Source organism: Coregonus lavaretus (genome assembly GCF_964263955.1).
Source record: "Coregonus lavaretus genome assembly, chromosome: 23".
NCBI classification, from domain to species: domain Eukaryota; kingdom Metazoa; phylum Chordata; class Actinopteri; order Salmoniformes; family Salmonidae; genus Coregonus; species Coregonus lavaretus.
In genome coordinates this window covers 6,768,870-6,785,925 of record NC_140010.1, presented here as the reverse complement: position 1 = coordinate 6,785,925, position 17,056 = coordinate 6,768,870, and the positions used below count along the sequence as shown (strand labels likewise).

General features: G+C 45.4%; 1 protein-coding gene across 1 annotated transcript in view; it reads right to left on the bottom strand.

Annotated features, from left to right (window-relative positions):
- The window catches only part of LOC311150779 (calmodulin-regulated spectrin-associated protein 2-like), a gene marked incomplete at its 5' end in the record, with an annotated part of 87,568 nt that extends 74,345 nt beyond the window's left edge, over window positions 1–13,223 (bottom strand). Inside the window, one exon of the mRNA XM_084188308.1 lies at window positions 13,085–13,223. Coding sequence (XP_084044434.1) covers window positions 13,085–13,223 — 139 coding nt within the window. The remainder of the gene's footprint in view (window positions 1–13,084) is intronic.
- Window positions 13,224–17,056: the final 3,833 nt, after the last annotated feature.

Genomic DNA, 17,056 nt, shown 5'->3' with positions numbered 1-17,056 from the left:
TTCCTATGGGACCCCATCTAGAGAGGGAGAGTAGGGGTTACTGTGAAGATAGCTAGGCTACATAACTAACACTACAGTCAGTTCCTATGGGACCCCATCTAGAGAGGGAGAGTAGGGGTTACTGTGAAGATAGCTAGGCTACATAACTAACACTACAGTCAGTTCCTATGGGACCCCATCTAGAGAGGGAGAGTAGGGGTTACTGTGAAGATAGCTAGGCTACATAACTAACACTACAGTCAGTTCCTATGGGACCCCATCTAGAGAGGGAGAGTAGGGGTTACTGTGAAGATAGCTAGGCTACATAACTAACACTACAGTCAGTTCCTATGGGACCCCATCTAGAGAGGGAGAGTAGGGGTTACTGTGAAGATAGCTAGGCTACATAACTAACACTACAGTCAGTTCCTATGGGACCCCATCTAGAGAGGGAGAGTAGGGGTTACTGTGAAGATAGCTAGGCTACATAACTAACACTACAGTCAGTTCCTATGGGACCCCATCTAGAGAGGGAGAGTAGGGGTTACTGTGAAGATAGCTAGGCTACATAACTAACACTACAGTCAGTTCCTATGGGACCCCATCTAGAGAGGGAGAGTAGGGGTTACTGTGAAGATAGCTAGGCTACATAACTAACACTACAGTCAGTTCCTATGGGACCCCATCTAGAGAGGGAGAGTAGGGGTTACTGTGAAGATAGCTAGCCTACATAACTAACACTACAGTCAGTTCCTATGGGACCCCATCTAGAGAGGGAGAGTAGGGGTTACTGTGAAGATAGCTAGGCTACATAACTAACACTACAGTCAGTTCCTATGGGACCCCATCTAGAGAGGGAGAGTAGGGGTTACTGTGAAGATAGCTAGGCTACATAACTAACACTACAGTCAGCTCCTCTGGGACTGTGTCTGTGGATGGAGAGAGGAACAGGTTAGTTTGGTCTTACAATAACTGACACTACAGTCAGCTCCTCTGGGACTGTGTCTGTGGATGGAGAGAGGAACAGGTTAGTTTGGTCTTACAATAACTGACACTACTGGACTGGAACATCTGAACATAAGGTCAGTTTCACAGATTAAGCTACATGGCTTTGAGACCCATAACAAAGTACATTACCCACAGTTACTAGGCTACAGCTACATGGCTTTAAGACCCATAACAAAGTACATTACCCACAGTTACTAGGCTACAGCTACATGGCGTTGAGACCCATAACAAAGTACATTACCCACAGTTACTAGGCTACAGCTACATGGCGTTGAGACCCATAACAGGCCCAGGCCCTAGGCCACTTAGACAGTCTCTGTGAGGTGTGTAGGACAACCCAGGCCCTGGGCCACTTAGACAGTCTCTGTGAGGTGTGTAGGACAACCCAGGCCCTGGGCCACTTAGACAGTCTCTGTGAGGTGTGTAGGACAACCCAGGCCCTGGGCCACTTAGACAGTCTCTGTGAGGTGTGTAGGACAACCCAGGCCCTGGGCCACTTAGACAGTCTCTGTGAGGTGTGTAGGACAACCCAGGCCCTGGGCCACTTAGACAGTCTCTGTGAGGTGTGTAGGACAACCCAGGCCCTGGGCCACTTAGACAGTCTCTGTGAGGTGTGTAGGACAACCCAGGCCCTGGGCCACTTAGACAGTCTCTGTGAGGTGTGTAGGACAACCCAGGCCCTGGGCCACTTAGACAGTCTCTGTGAGGTGTGTAGGACAACCCAGGCCCTGGGCCACTTAGACAGTCTCTGTGAGGTGTGTAGGACAACCCAGGCCCTGGGCCACTTAGACAGTCTCTGTGAGGTGTGTAGGACAACCCAGGCCCTGGGCCACTTAGCCTCTGTCAGGTGTGTATGTGCAAAACTAACTACAGTGCCTTCAGAAAGTATTCAGACCCCTTCCCTTTTTCCACATTTTGTTACGTTCAGCCTTATTCTTAAATAAATAAAAATCCTCATCAATCTACACACAATACCCCATAATGACAAAGTGAAAACAGGTTTTTAGAAATGTTTGTACATTTATTAAAAATTAAAAACAGAAATACCTTATTTACATAAGTATTCAGACCCTTTGCTATGAGACTCAAAATTGAGCTCAGGTGTATCCTGTTTCCATTGATCATCCTTGAGATGTTTCTACAACTTGATTGGAGTCCACCTGTGGTAAATTCAATTGATTGGACATGATTTGGAAAGGCACACACCTGTCTATATAAGGTCCCACAGTTGACAGTGTATGTCAGAGCAAAAACCAAGCCATGAGGTCGAAGGAATTGTCCGTAGAGCGCCGAGACAGGATTGTGTCGAGGCACAAATCTGGGGAAGGGCACCAAAACATTTCTGCAGCATTGAAGGTCCCCAAGAACACAGTGGCCTCCATCATTCTTAAATGGAAGAAGTTTGGAACCACCAAGACTCTTCCTAGAGCTGGCCGCCCTGCCAAACTGAGCAATCGGGGGAGAAGGGCCTTGGTCAGGGAGGTGACCGAGAACCCGATGGTCACTCTGACAGACCTCTAGAGTTTCTCTGTGGAGATGGGAGAACCTTCCAGAAGGACAACCATCTCTGCAGCACTCTACCAATCAGGCCTTTATGGTAGAGTGGCCAGACAGAAGCCACTCCTCAGTAAAAGACACATGACAACCTGCTTGGAGTTTGCCAAAAGGCACCTAAAGGACTCTCAGACCATGAGAAACAAGATTCTCTGGTCTGATGAAACCACGATTGAACTCTTAGGCCTGAATGCCAAGCGTCACGTCTGGATGAAATCTGGCACCATCCCTACGGTGAAGGATGGTGGTTGCAGAATCATGCTGTGGGGATATTTTTCAACGGCAGGGACTGGGAGACTTGTCAGGATCGAGGCAAAGATGAACGGAGCAAAGTACAGAGAGATCCTTGATGAAAACCTGCTCCAGAGCTCTGAGGACTTCAGACTGGGGCGAAGGTTCACCTTCCAACAGGACAACAACCCTAAGCACACAGCCAAGACAATGCAGGAGTGGCTTCAGGACAAGTCTCTGAATATCCTTGAGTGGCCCAGCCATAGCCCGGACTTAAACCTGATCTCTGGAGAGACCTGAAAATAGCTGTGCAGCAAAGCTCCCCATCCAACCTGACAGAGATTGAGAGGATCTACAGAGAAGAATGGGAGAACCTCCCCAAATACAGGTGTTCCAAGTGGACAACAACCACCCGAGCCACTGGTCAGTACAGGTGCATCTAAGCTGGGACCGAGAGACTGAAAAACAGCTTCTATCTCAAGGCCATCAGACTGTTAAATAGCCATCACTAGGTGGCTTCCACCCGGTTACATAACCCTGCACCTTAAGAGGCTGCTGCCCTATGTACATAGACTTGAAATCACTGGCCACTTTAATAATGGAACACTAGTCACTTTAATAATGTTTACATATTTTTGCTTTACTCATCTCATATGATTATACTGTATTCTATTCTACTGTATTTTAGTCTATGCCACTCTGACATTGCTCGTCCTAATATTTATATATTTCTTAATTCCATTCTTTTACTTTTAGATTTGTGTGTATTGTTGTGAATTGTTAGATACTACTGCACGGTTGGAGCTAGAAACACAAGCATTTCGCTACACCAGCAATAACATCTGCTAAACATGTGTATGTGACCAATAAAATTTGATTTGATTTGTAGCGTCATACCCAAGAATACTCAAGGCTGTAATCGCTGCCAAAGGTGCTTTAACAAAGTACTGACTAAAGGGTCTGAATACTTCTATAAATGTTATATTTCCGTATTTTGGTATTATTTATTTATTTATTAGAAAACATTTCTACAAACCTGTTTTTGCTTTGTCATTATGGGGTATTGTGTGTAGATTGATGAGGGAAAAACAACAATGTAATCTATTTTAGAATAAGGCTGTAACCTAACAAAATGTGGAAAAAGTCAAGTGGTCTGAATACTTTCCCAAGGCATTGTATGTCCATTGCACACATGCTTCTCTCACACACAGATCTTAGACCTACTCCATTGACGGTGTATTTAAGCGTGTGTGTGTGAGAGAGGGAGTACTGTGCCTTAATCCTATTGATGTAGTAAATCAACAAAGCCATACACAACATACTGTACTGCAGTCTGTACTCAAGAGACCACCACTTCCTGCTCTTCTCTCACATGATGAGTCAGGGAGGTCCTGTGAGTGTTTTTGAGTCAGACAGGGCCGGTGGGGTTGAAAGGGCGCGTATGGGGCATGGCCTGTGTGGGTGTGTGTGTTTGTGCGTGCATGCGTTCAGGTGAGTGTGTGTGTGTATTCCTGATGTGTTTGGGGTTATTTCCACAGGAGCTAGCAGGGAAACAGGAGACAGGGTAGGCATCTTAAACGGTGCATCCCTCCTTTCCTTTCCCTTCCATCCAATAGTCCTTTTGTAACAACATATTATTCCTCCTATGTGGTGAAATAATAATGCTGGTTAATAAAGGTCAATCTCTATAATATTTACGTCATCAATCAACATTTTCCCCAGCTTAATTCCACACCAGCCAGCAGTCAGTACTACTGACAATCTCTTCGTTAGTTAGATTGTTTTTGTCATTATGTTTTAAAAGATGTAATTGAGACATAGTATGGTCAATATAATGGTCAATAGGTCGTTATCAATAAAATGTCACAATAGCGTTAGATTTGGCTGCTGGGTGGGCAAGGAGACCCCCAGCTACGCTAAAACCATTGACAACTATGTGCCGTTTTCAAGGGATTGTTAAATAAATGTTAGAACTATCATCACTTCTTGAAGAGCATAGTCAGAACTACACATTTCCGATTATTCCACATTTAGCTGGTTAGCTCTATCCTCAGAGTTGTACAGCAATCAGTAAACATCAATTGATCATGTATTTTCAGATATGTGAGGGTAGCCAGATCCATTTGTCATTTAGCTTGCTTTTGGAAAGAGCTTAACATCATCCTGGTAAAGTTGTCAGTCGGACTACTGTCATCACCACTATAGATGGCAAGCCAATCAAACAATAAATAGCCATCTAGTATATCCCCTGAAAGTTAGCTTGTTAGCTAGCCATATTGACGTGATCTATTATTAGCTTGTTAGCTAGCCATATTGACGTGATCTGTTATTAGCTTGTTAGCTAGCCATATTGACGTGATCTGTTATTAGCTAGCTAGCCAATTTGCAGGGATGTAGCTCAGTTGATAGAGCATGGCGTTTGCAACGCCAGGGTTGTGGGTTCGATTCCCACGGGGGGCCAGTATAAAAAAATATGTATTCACTAACTGTAAGTCGCTCTGGATAAGAGCGTCTGCTAAATGACTAAAATGTAATGTAAAATGTGGTCCATCAATCAATGTAGCCTATCATGTCTGTCAGCAGCAATCGTAATTAAACACTATTTAAAAAGGGGATGATAATAAGGCCTCCCGAGTGGTGCAGTGGTCTAAGGCACTGCATCGCAGTGCTAGAGGCGTCACTAAAGACCCGGGTTCGATCCCAGACGGTGTTGCAGCCGGCAGCGACCGGGAACCCATGAGGCGATGCACAATTGGCCCAGCGTCGTCCGGGTTAGGGGAGGGTTTGGCCGGCCGGGATGTCCTTGTCCCATCGCGTTCTAGCGACTCCTTGTGGCGGGCTGGGCGCATACACGCTGACTTCGGTCGCCAGTTGTACAGTGTTTCCTCCAACACATTGGTGCGGCTGGCTTCCGGGTTAAGCGAGCAGTGCGGCTTGGCAGGGTTGTGTTTTGGAGGACGCATGGCTCTTGACCTTCGCCTCTCCCGAGTCCGAACGGGAGTTGCAGCGATGGGACAAGACTGTAACTACCAATTGGGGTAAAAAGTACACAAAGAAGGGGATAATGATAGCAGTGCTTGACTTGGGCTCCTGCCTGATCTGAGTACCGGCACCTATTCCAGTCCAAGTCAAGCACTGAATATTAGCTAATTTCGCTAGCTAGGACACCATTGGTTGGAGAAAATTACTACTTACCACTATGTTTAGCCAACTGTACAAAGTTTCTACCGGTAGCTTGTAATGTTACATCGGCAAATGCGCCCTTCTGCTGCTTGACAGACAGACCCCACAAAGGATGGGAAATTAACCTAAATCACTCACACTTGTAGGTATAGTTCACTTTATTTTATATCACTCAAATATTGAATTAATGGTGGCCAATATCGAGAGATATCGTAAGGCTACCCTCATGTATCTGAAATTACATGATTAATTGAGGTTTACTGGTCAAGAAAAGCATGCAGTTACTTGCTGTAGGCCTGGAACTCTGATTATAGAGCTCAATGTGCACAATTGTTTTTCATGGAATAATCGTACATTTGTGGTTCTGACAATGCGCTTCAAGAGGTGATGATATTACAATCAAATAGTTAACATTTATTTAACAATCCCTTGAAAACGGCACATAGTTGTCAATGGTTTTAGCTGTCAATAGTTTTAGCGGAGCTGCGGGTCTCCTTGCCCTCCAGCAGCCCAATCAAACGCTCTGCACCGTATTGTGACCTTTTATTGATAACGACCTATATAATGGTCAATAGAATGGTCAATAGTACGACAAAATTGATAAGGAATATCCTTTGATTCATTCATACAGATTCTGAGGTGGAGGAGGCTACATGGCTAAGTGAGGACTCTCTTCATCCCCAACAGATGTAGGATCTTAATTTGACACTCTTTTGTTGCTGAGAATTTTCCTGCACTGCAGGAAATGCAAACTTGTAGTGTATTCAAGGTTTAAAAAGACTTCTAAAGTTTGTAATTTCCACTTTAACATTTCAGACTTGATTTGCCCTAACAAAAAAAAAAAGCCCATTCATTATAATCCACATACTAATTCAAATGTCCTGTTGCTGCAGGATTATTTTCCTGCTGTAGCAAAACTGGCTCAAATTAAGATCGTACATCTGTACATCCACTCCCTATCAGTAATACTAATTCTTCCGAGGGGGGTTTCAGAAGCAAACCTAATCTTTAGTATGTTCCTACCCAGAGAGATGACATGGGCTATTTCAGACAATGACAGGCATTTACCACTCCAACAACCACTTAACAGCCAGACTAGTCACTTCAGCAGCTAGTCACAACAACAACTGTCTGTCCCCAATATAAAGTTCCCCAACTGTCCCCACTCCCCCACTATAAAGCCACCTTATAACCCTGAGAGGATGGACAAAAGCTCCTATGACCTCAAATCAAATCAAATTTTATTTGTCACACGCGCCGAATACAACAGGTCTAGACTTTAACATGAAATGCTTACTTACGAGCCATTTCCCAACAATGCAGAGTTAAGTTAATAGTAACTATAAAATAACAATAACGAGACTATATACAAGAAGAACTGGTACAGAGTCAATGTGCAGGGGTATGAGGTAGTTGAGGTAATATGTACATGTAGGTAGGGGTAAAAGTGACTGGACAAGAGGAACACCTACGTGAGAATGCTATTCATTGACGACAGCTCAATGTTCAAGACCATAGTGCCCTCAAAGCTCATCACTAAGCTAAGGATCCTGGGACTAAACACCTCCCTCTGCAACTGGATCCTGGACTTACTGACGGGCCACCCCCAGGTGGTAAGGGTAGGTAACAACACATCTGCCACGCTGATCCTCAACACGCGGGCCCCTCAGGGGTGCATGCTCAGTCCCCTCCTGTACTCCCTGTTCACCCATGACTGCATGGCCAGGCACGACTCCAACACCATCATTAAGTTTGTTGACGACACAACAGTGGTAGGCCTGATCACCGACAACAATGAGACAGCCTATAGGGAGGAGGTCAGAGACCTGGCCGTGTGGTGCCAGGATAACAACCTCTCCCTCAACGTGACCAAGACAAAGGAGATGTCTGTAGTGGACGGGGCTGTAGTGGAACAGGTTGAGAGCACCTTGGTGTCCACATCACCAACAAACTATCATGGTCCAAACACACCAAGACAGTCGTGAAGAGGGCACGACAAAGCCTATTCCCCCTCAGGAGACTGAAAAGATTTGGCATGGGTCCTCAGATCCTCAAAACGTTCTACAGCTGCACCATCGAGAGCATCCTGACTGGTTGCATCACCGCCTAGTATGGCAACTGATTGGCCTCCGACTGGAAGGCACTACAGAGGGTAGTGCGTACGGCCCAGTACATCACTGTGGCCAAGCTTCCTGCCATCCAGGACCTCTATACCAGGCGGTGTCAGAGGAAGGCCCTCAAAATTGTCAAAGACTCCAGCCACCCTAGTCATTGACTGTTCTCTCTGCTACCGCACGGCAAGCGGTACCGGAGCACCAAGTCTAGGTCCAAAAGGCTTCTGAACAGCTTCTACCCCCAAGCCATAAGACTCCTGAACAGCTAATTATGGCTACCCGGACTATTTGCACTGCCCCCCCACCCCATCTTTTTACGCTGCTGCTACTCTGTTAATTATTTATGCATAGTCACTTTAATTCTACCCACATGTACATATTACCTCAACTACCTCAACTAGCCGGTGCCCCCGCACATTGACTCTGCACCGGTACCCCCTGTATATAGCCTCCCTACTGTTATTTTATTTTACTTCTGCTCTTTTTTTCTTAACACCTTTTTGTTGTTGTTGTTTTATTTTACTTTTTTATTAAAAAATAAATGCATTGTTGGTTAAGGGCTGTAAGTGAGCATTTCACGGTAATGTCTACACCTGTTGTATTCGGCGCATGAGGCAAATACAATTTGATTTGATTTGATTTGATTTATGCATATGTGTGTGTCTGTGTTGGAGTGTCAGTATAGTATGTGTGAGTGTGTGGGTGTGCAGAGAGACAGTGCAAGAATGTTAGTGCAAAAGAAAAAGGGGGGGGGGGGGGGGGGCAGGGGGGTTTGGTCAATGCAAATAGTCAGGGTGGCCATTTGATTAACTGTTTAGCAGTCTTATGGCTCGGGGGTAGAAGCTGTTCAGGAGCCTTTTGGTCTCAGACTTGCCGTGCAGTAGCAGAGAGGACCGTCTATGACTTGGGTGGCTGGAGTCTTTGACTATTTTTAGGGCCTTCCTTTGAGGGAGAGGTTGTTGTCCTGGCACCACACTGCCAGCTCTCTGACCTCCTCAATACCAAATACAATGTTTACACAGTCTACTACACACCTTTATGTGGATGGAACAATGTTAACACAGTCTTGCTAACAACAGCCATACAAGTGCAGCTAGAAGAAAATGGTGCTATAAAGTTCCAAACAGGGGTTTTATGGCTCGGTTCATATGGCCATCAAAAAGGTTCTATTAGACCAATAAAGCAACCTTATTTGTAACAGTGTGGAGTGCAGATCACACTTTACGGAGTGAGCAGGCTTTAGTTTTCCACGAGTTCATGAAAAGCTGCCGCGTCAAGGAAAACCAGGAAAACCAATCAAACAGGAAATACACAGGAAGGAGCTGTCACAGTAAGTACAAACACAGGACCTGGAATATCCACCCTTACTATGCCGACCAATTGGAGCAAAGCACAGGGAGAGAACATTAAAGCATGTACAGAAGTCAGCAACAATACTTTTCTGTTACTATTTATTTATTTTACCTTTATTTAACCAGGCAAGTCAGTTAAGAACAAATTCTTATTTACAATGACGGCCTACACCGGCCAAACCCGGACGACGCTGGGCCAATTGTGCGCCGCCCTATGGGACTCCCAAATCACGGCCGGTTGTGATACAGCCTGGAATCGAACCAGGGGGTCTGTAGTGACGCCTCAAGCACTGAGATGCAGTGCCTTAGACCGCTGCACCACTCGGGAGCCCAATTACTATGCAGTTATTGCATTCTTAGAAACCTGTAGCTTATAGCGGCAGTTTACAATGTCCAATGTACAATTTTCCAAATTCTGTTACGTTACAGCCTTATTTGAAATGGATAAAATAAATACAAATCCTCAATCTACACACAATACCCCATAATGACAAAGCAAAAACAGGTTTGTAGAAATTCTTGCACATTTATTACAAATAAAAAACAGAAATACCTTATTCACATAAGTATTCAGACCCTTTGCTATGAGACTTGAAATTGAGCTCAGGTGCATCCTGTTCACATTGATCATCCTTGAGATGTTTCTACAACTTGATTGGAGTCCACCTGTGGTAAATTCAATTGATTGGACATGATTTGGAAAGGCACACACCTGTCTATATAAGGTCCCACAGTTGACAGTGCATGTCAGAGCAAAAACCAAGCCATGAGGTCGAAGGAATTGTCCGTAGAGCTCCGAGACAGGATTGTGTAAAGGCACAGATCTGGGGAAGGGTACCAAAAAAATTCTGCAGCATTGAAGGCCCCCAAGGACACAGTGGCCTCCATCATTCTTAAATGGAAGAAGTTTGAAACCACCAAGACTCTTCCTAGAGCTGGCCGCCCTGCCAAACTGAGCAATCGGGGGAGAAGGGCCTTGGTCAGGGAGGTGACCAAGAACCCGATGGTCACTGACAGAGCTCCAGAGTTCCTCTGTGGAGTTGGGAGAACCTTTCAGAAGGACAACCATCTCTGCAGCACTCCACAAATCAGGACTTTATGGTAGAGTGACCAGACGGAAGCTACTCCTCAGTAAAATGCACATTACAGCCTGCTTGGAGTTTGCCAAAAGGCACCTAAAGGACTCTCAGACCATGAGAAACAATATTCTCTGGAGAGACGTGAAAATAGCTGTTCACCGACGCTCCCCATCCAACCTGACAGAGCTTGAGAGGATATGCAGAGAAGAATGGGAGAAACTCCCCAAATACAGGTGTGCCAAGCTTGTAGCGTCATACCCAAGAAGACTCAAGGCTGTAATCGCTGCCAAAGGTGCTTCAACAAAGTACTGAGTAAAGGGTCTGAATACTTATGTAAATGTCATATTTGCAAAAATTTCTAAAAACCTGTTTTTGCTTTGTCATTATGGGGTATTGTGTGTAGATTGATGGGGGGGGGGGGGGAATTTAATCATTTTTAGAAGAAGGCTGTAACGTAACAAAATGTTGAAAAGGTCAAGGGGTCTGAATAATTTTCAAATGCGCTGTATTTTAGCAGTGGCTTTCAAAAGTAACATTTTTGTTCAGTTGCTCACTATGTAAACTAACGTCAGACTACATATTTTCCAATGCAGTGAGAACATCGATGTAGTTAGACCAAAGAAGCAATCCGAGCTGTTGTCACTCACATTCATTGTGCCTAATAAGTTCACACAAGATAAGACCATTGTTGGTTAGGTTTAGGGTAGGGACGTCCCAAGGATCCCACCGGGAAGCCCCTGTGTTGTGATGTAACGGAGACAAATGTTGTCACTCTGACTGGGTCTCCACGATGCCAACACACCACAGATGTTACAGAGACAGGAGAGGACTGTCTGCGTAGAGCACATTCTAGAACAGCTGCTCGCAAAGCATTTGTGCACACACACACACACACACACACACACACACACACACACACACACACACACACACACACACACACACACACACACACACAGAGAGCAGTCAGTCACCTAGTCAGTGATGCAGTGCCACACAGGAGAGCAACAACCACAGATGCCTCTGGTCTGAATCAGTCATAATAGAAGAAAACCTTTTGTGAGTGCGTAAGTGTATGTGCGTGCACATTTTCAGCATTTCCTGGGTCAAACTCCTGTCACAGCCACAGTAACTAGGCCAAACGTGGCTGTGCGTGTAGACTCTGCCTGGGTTGATGAATTGGGCCACAGTTCTCTGTAGTGGTGCTGGAAGGGAGCAGTAATCTCTATCATCGGGAGGGACAGGAGAAATCTGCCCAGTCCTGCTATGCTAAGAGCCTGTTGTTCTCTAGGAATGAGTAATGAGGTGAGGGGAGGCGAGCAGTTGACAACATGTGCTTCTAGTGAGGGTTTTCCCCATATTATACACTTGAGACAAGCTTACAAACGTCATGCTGGAAGCTATATGAGGAGCTTTCTAGTCATGTGCAGCAGGCTACAGCATAGTGTGGTGTGGTGATTGGACATGAGAATCCTAGGCTCCCAAGGCTAGCTATAGCATAACCCCCCCCCCCCCCCCCCCTCTCTCTCTCTCTCTCTCTCTCTCTCTCTCTCACCACCCTCTCTCTCTCTCACCACCCTCTCTCTCTCTCCCACCCCCTCTCTCTCTCTCTCTCTCTCTCACCACCCTCTCTCTCTCTCTCACCACCCTCTCTCTCTCTCCCACCCTCTCTCTCTCTCCCACCCTCTCTCTCTCTCTCTCTCTCTCTCTCTCTCACCCTCTCTCTCTCTCTCCACAGACTGAGCAGATGGTAGTTAGAGTGTAGCCCAGTTAAAAACCTTAATTAGGGAGCTGGAGTCAGTCACCCTCCAACCAACCCCAGAGCCACTGAGCTAGCCAGTTGGAATGAGAGGTTATAGAGCTTCTCTGGCTACTGCCTGCAGGCCAAGGCTTTCCCCAACCACACTGGAGGCCCCATAGAGAGCCTTTAATATAGGCTACGTGCTGTCTGTCATCCAGAAACAACTGGAAATGTTCCTCTGAATGTTTAGAATAGATTCTGATTGTAATGGTAGATCACCCAGTGAAGTGACAACTGTGTCATTGTCAATGGTCAAATCACATGGAATTATCTTTCTAATACTGTTCAGATGGTCCAACAACCTGTAGGGCATGGGGGCCATTGCTGTGAACTTCAGGAACCAGCTGCAATAGCTAATCAATCAAATGTCACAGACATCCATGCATATGGGAGAGGGTAGGTAAACAACAACGCTCTCTGCCATGATGAGAACAGAAAAGGCAGAGGTATTGGAATGAGCAACAGTTAGTCTGCCCACACGTGCGCTTCTCCTCAATTAGAGCGCCCAGATGTGACTTAATAAAATGACTAATTTGCGTGTTTAATTATCGCATTCGCGCGTGGTGAAGTCTTCATGATGTTTCATCAAGGCGCTGGGGCCAAATAACAAATTCTTATCACAGATAAGAGATACTCTTTAGGCCTCTCAGAAATATCGCTGTTATCAATGATGATTGGCCCTATTATGATGATGTGCATACTGATACAATTTGTCAACATTTTGCATAAAATGTTATACATTTCCATACCAATATTGAGAAAACAAGAAAAGGCTCCACCTACCTGAGCCGAAGGCTTTGGCCACAAGCCATGTGAAGCTACAGGATATTTTGGCCCTTGTGAAATCATAGTGGTCAAAAGCCTTGATCGATGGGACGATAAAGGTTCGTCTCAACCCCTTGGTATGTGCCGCATCACCCATCTTCACGCCTGGCTCGCTCGGCCTCCGTTACCGAGAGGCAGATTGTCAGTTAACTCGTGGAATTCTGTCGGCGGCAGATGACATCCCGTCCAAAGGAATTCGATGCAGCAAAATGTATCTTTCTGTTCAAACTTCGAATGCGTTACCGAAACGAAGACCGACTGGACACCGTTAGAATCCCTCACACCCAGATGTGTTATGGCTCCTTCCCACCGTTACAAGCTAACCGTTTTTATTTTCCATGTGTCCGATATTCTCAATACGAGAAGAGAATTCCAGCCAGGCAACTGCAGTAAACTAGTTAGGGGATTTTCATCCATTCCCTGACATTATCTTCAGTTTGCCAAGCAAGCATAGCCTACAGTAGGCTACGTCTATCTAAGAAACTGCTCGCCCATTTACCCGACTTCTATTCACAGGAATAGCTCAATTCATCTTTTGAGGATGGTGTTATAAGTAAACGGAAGCAATTGTCCTTGTCCATGTTTGGCCTTTTTTTTTTTTCTTTATAACTGTTTTCCTCTCCTCACCCTCAATCTCGGCGCCGTTCTCCCCCGGCTTTTCCTGCAGCACTGGCCTCAAAGGCAATCTCCCCAGTGCGCCTGCGCGGTCCACCAGACGTTCCATATACACTGCTGAATACAGTGAATAGTGCAGAGTACCTCGACTGCCGGCCCACGGGCCGAATTTGGCCCGCGGGTGGCTATATTTGGCCCCCAAAGTGTTCTGAGCAACAGCAACAAAAATAATTGTACATAAAAGACTGTTACAACACCAGGAAATCAGCTCTAAGGAATTTTAATTCAAGAAATCTGTTCCCAAGTATTCCCACGCATAATAGAGAGACATGTGATCGTATACAAATGTAAGCAAGGTTTGAAATGATTGTTTTAGGTAAACATTATATCTGTTTGGGCTTCTTGTGGTCTACAAATTATTTGTAATTGTGTTCCGGCCCCCCGACCAGGAAAAAAATCACCCCGCAGCTGAATCTAGTTGATGATCCGTGGTATAAAGTATTCAGTGAGCAATTCCCTCAGCACACGTTTTCTTTGCACTTAGAATTCCAGTAGGCCTAAACTCATGTATGCATATATTTTACATCTGGGTGGCCCCAGGAATTGAACCCACAGTCCTGATGTTGCAAGTGCCATGCTCTTCCAACTGAGACACACAGGACCAGGGATGAGGTGTTCTGATCCTGAATCAGTGGTTTGGGTTTAGGACAGAGAAGCTTTGGGGTGAAGATAGAGTTAAGACAATCATTATTATTATTATTTTATTTTATATTATTATGAATAAAGCATCTCAGAGTAGGAGCTCTGATCTAGGATCAGGTCCATATAATCTTATTCATTATTCAAGGCAAAATGGATCCTAGATCAGCACTCCAACTGAGTAGCTTTGTGGATACATGCCCTGATCCTGAATAAGGGATTTGGGTTTAGTGCATAGAAGGTTTGGGGTGATGACAGAGTTCAGACAATAAGGCATGTCAGAGTCAGACAGGAAGGAAGGAGTGGGGTCTCTGGCTGTCCATGCCTTGGCGTATCTACCCCAGTGGCTGTTTGGTAATGAATGCATCGCCCTCTCCCTTTAAAGACCTGTCACACCGCCTTTGCTGTACATCTCTCTCTCTCTCTCTCTCTCTCTCTCTCTCTCTCTCTCTCTCTCTCTCTCTCTCTCTCTCTCTCTCTCTCTTTCTCTCTCGCTCTATTGCTCCCCTCAGACACAAACGGAAGTAATTTACTGTGCTTTCCCATAAAGGCTCCTCCCACACTTTACACACACACACAGACACAGAGACAGAGACACACACACACACACAGCTACACATAGGGTTTTTATTGGTTTTATTGCGTGTATAATTTCTGTACTACAGTGAAGTATTTAAATCGTGCAAAGCATGCAGAATACATGTCACATACCGACTGTAGGCTTGACCACCCTAGTCCATTAGATATAGTGGTGTTACCTGGATGATTGTGCAGTTTGCAGTGATTTTCCACAATACTCACACTGATATGTTAAATCATCGCCTCCCTGTGGTCAGTGCTGGTACAAAGAGCGAACTCTGGAACTATTTTATTTAATGCCCACTAGATGGCAGTCCTTAGCTACTTATTACATCAAAACTTCCACATCAGTGATCCTACTGAACCCAGTTTGGATATCTGTTCCAGAATGCTCAATACTGAACGAAAGGCTTCAACAACGCCAAAGGGAATGATGTATTCTGTTGAACATGGGGCATTTACACGGTATGTCTATGCATGTTATGTTGTGCTGTGTGTGCTGTGCTGTGTTGTGTTGTGTGAAGTACTTTGACAGAGTGATGTTTGCACTGCAGATGAAATGTGGATACAGTTTGATGGAGTAATAGGACTGACTTTCTATGGAGTCAAATGAAGAAAACTGCTAACAAGAACAAAATGAGAGAGTCCTGGGGGAATAGAACCCCACAGTAGCCATAATAACTAACCCCTCATATAAGAACCCAGCAATGGGTATTTTTAAACATGGAGAGAACCTCCAAGCCTGTATTTACCAGGGGAGGGCCTACTGGGTCACACAGGACAGAGCTACCACCAGCTCTCTGGCAGATGTACACATTCCTGCTCTTCTTGATATGGTGAGGATCCTGTCCTTGTTGAAGCATGCTTCAACCACTTCATAGAGATTTGATTCCATTGGGACAGTGGTGAGCGCTTGCTTTAGCATGTGTTAACCTCTGGGCTTTGTACTTTTTAACTGTACACCTTTTTACACCAAAGATAAATCATATAAATCTTTACATTTATAGGAGTCAGGGGAGGCTGGTGGGAGGAGCTATAGGAGGACGGGCTCATTGTAATGGCTGGAATGGAATTAATGGAACGGAGTCAAACTGTTAAAAAGGCTGTCTTAATCCTCTCCTCTCTACCTAACTTCCCCTCACAGTCCCTTCAGTTTCCCTTCAGTCCCGTTAGTTTGGCTGCTCAGCCTACCTTAGTTATCCCTCACCCATCATAGCCCTACCATTCCCAACCAATCAGAGCGCTTGGAAATGCTCATCTGGACACTGCACCTGCCCACTCAGGTCAGAGTGCTTTCGTAGTCTGAAGGGAGAAGACGCATGTTTCTGAGGACTTTTTATTGTCGACAGTAACATGAATGTCTGAATGTTGTGCGTGCATCGAAATAACCACAACAATAAGATTCCAAGTCATTCGGAATACCAAAATCATATAAATATCTTCAAATGGAAACAGCTGTGTCTGTGTTTGTGTGTGTGTGGTGGTGACTATCAAGAGTACAGTGATGGGCCTGAACATCATGTTCTAACCGGACAGCACTATGGTGGGCAGAACCAAACCAATCAGTTATAAGTATATAGCGGGTGAGGGCATTCACAGCCGACCGCTCAGATGGGTGAGGGCATACCAGCCAACCGTTTTTACATGGTCCTTCTAGCCGGATTAATGACCAGCCAATCATTTTTACATGGTCCTTCTAGCCGGATTAATGACCAGCAGTTTTTTACATGGTCCTTAATTTCTCCGGATATATCGACCAAAAGTTTTTACACAAACTCCCAGGACACACAACCTCCCGAGTGGCGCAGTGGTCTAAGGCACTGCATCGCAGTGCTAGCTGTGCCACTAGAGATCCTGGTTAGAATCCAGGCTCTGTCGTGGCCGGCCGCGACCGGGAGACCCATGGCGCACAATTGGCCCAGCGTTGTCCAGGGTAGGGGAGGGAATGGCCGGCAGGGATGTAGCTCAGTTGGTAGAGCATGGCGTTTGCAACGCCAGGGTTGTGGGTTCGATTCCCACGGGGGGTATGAAAAATAA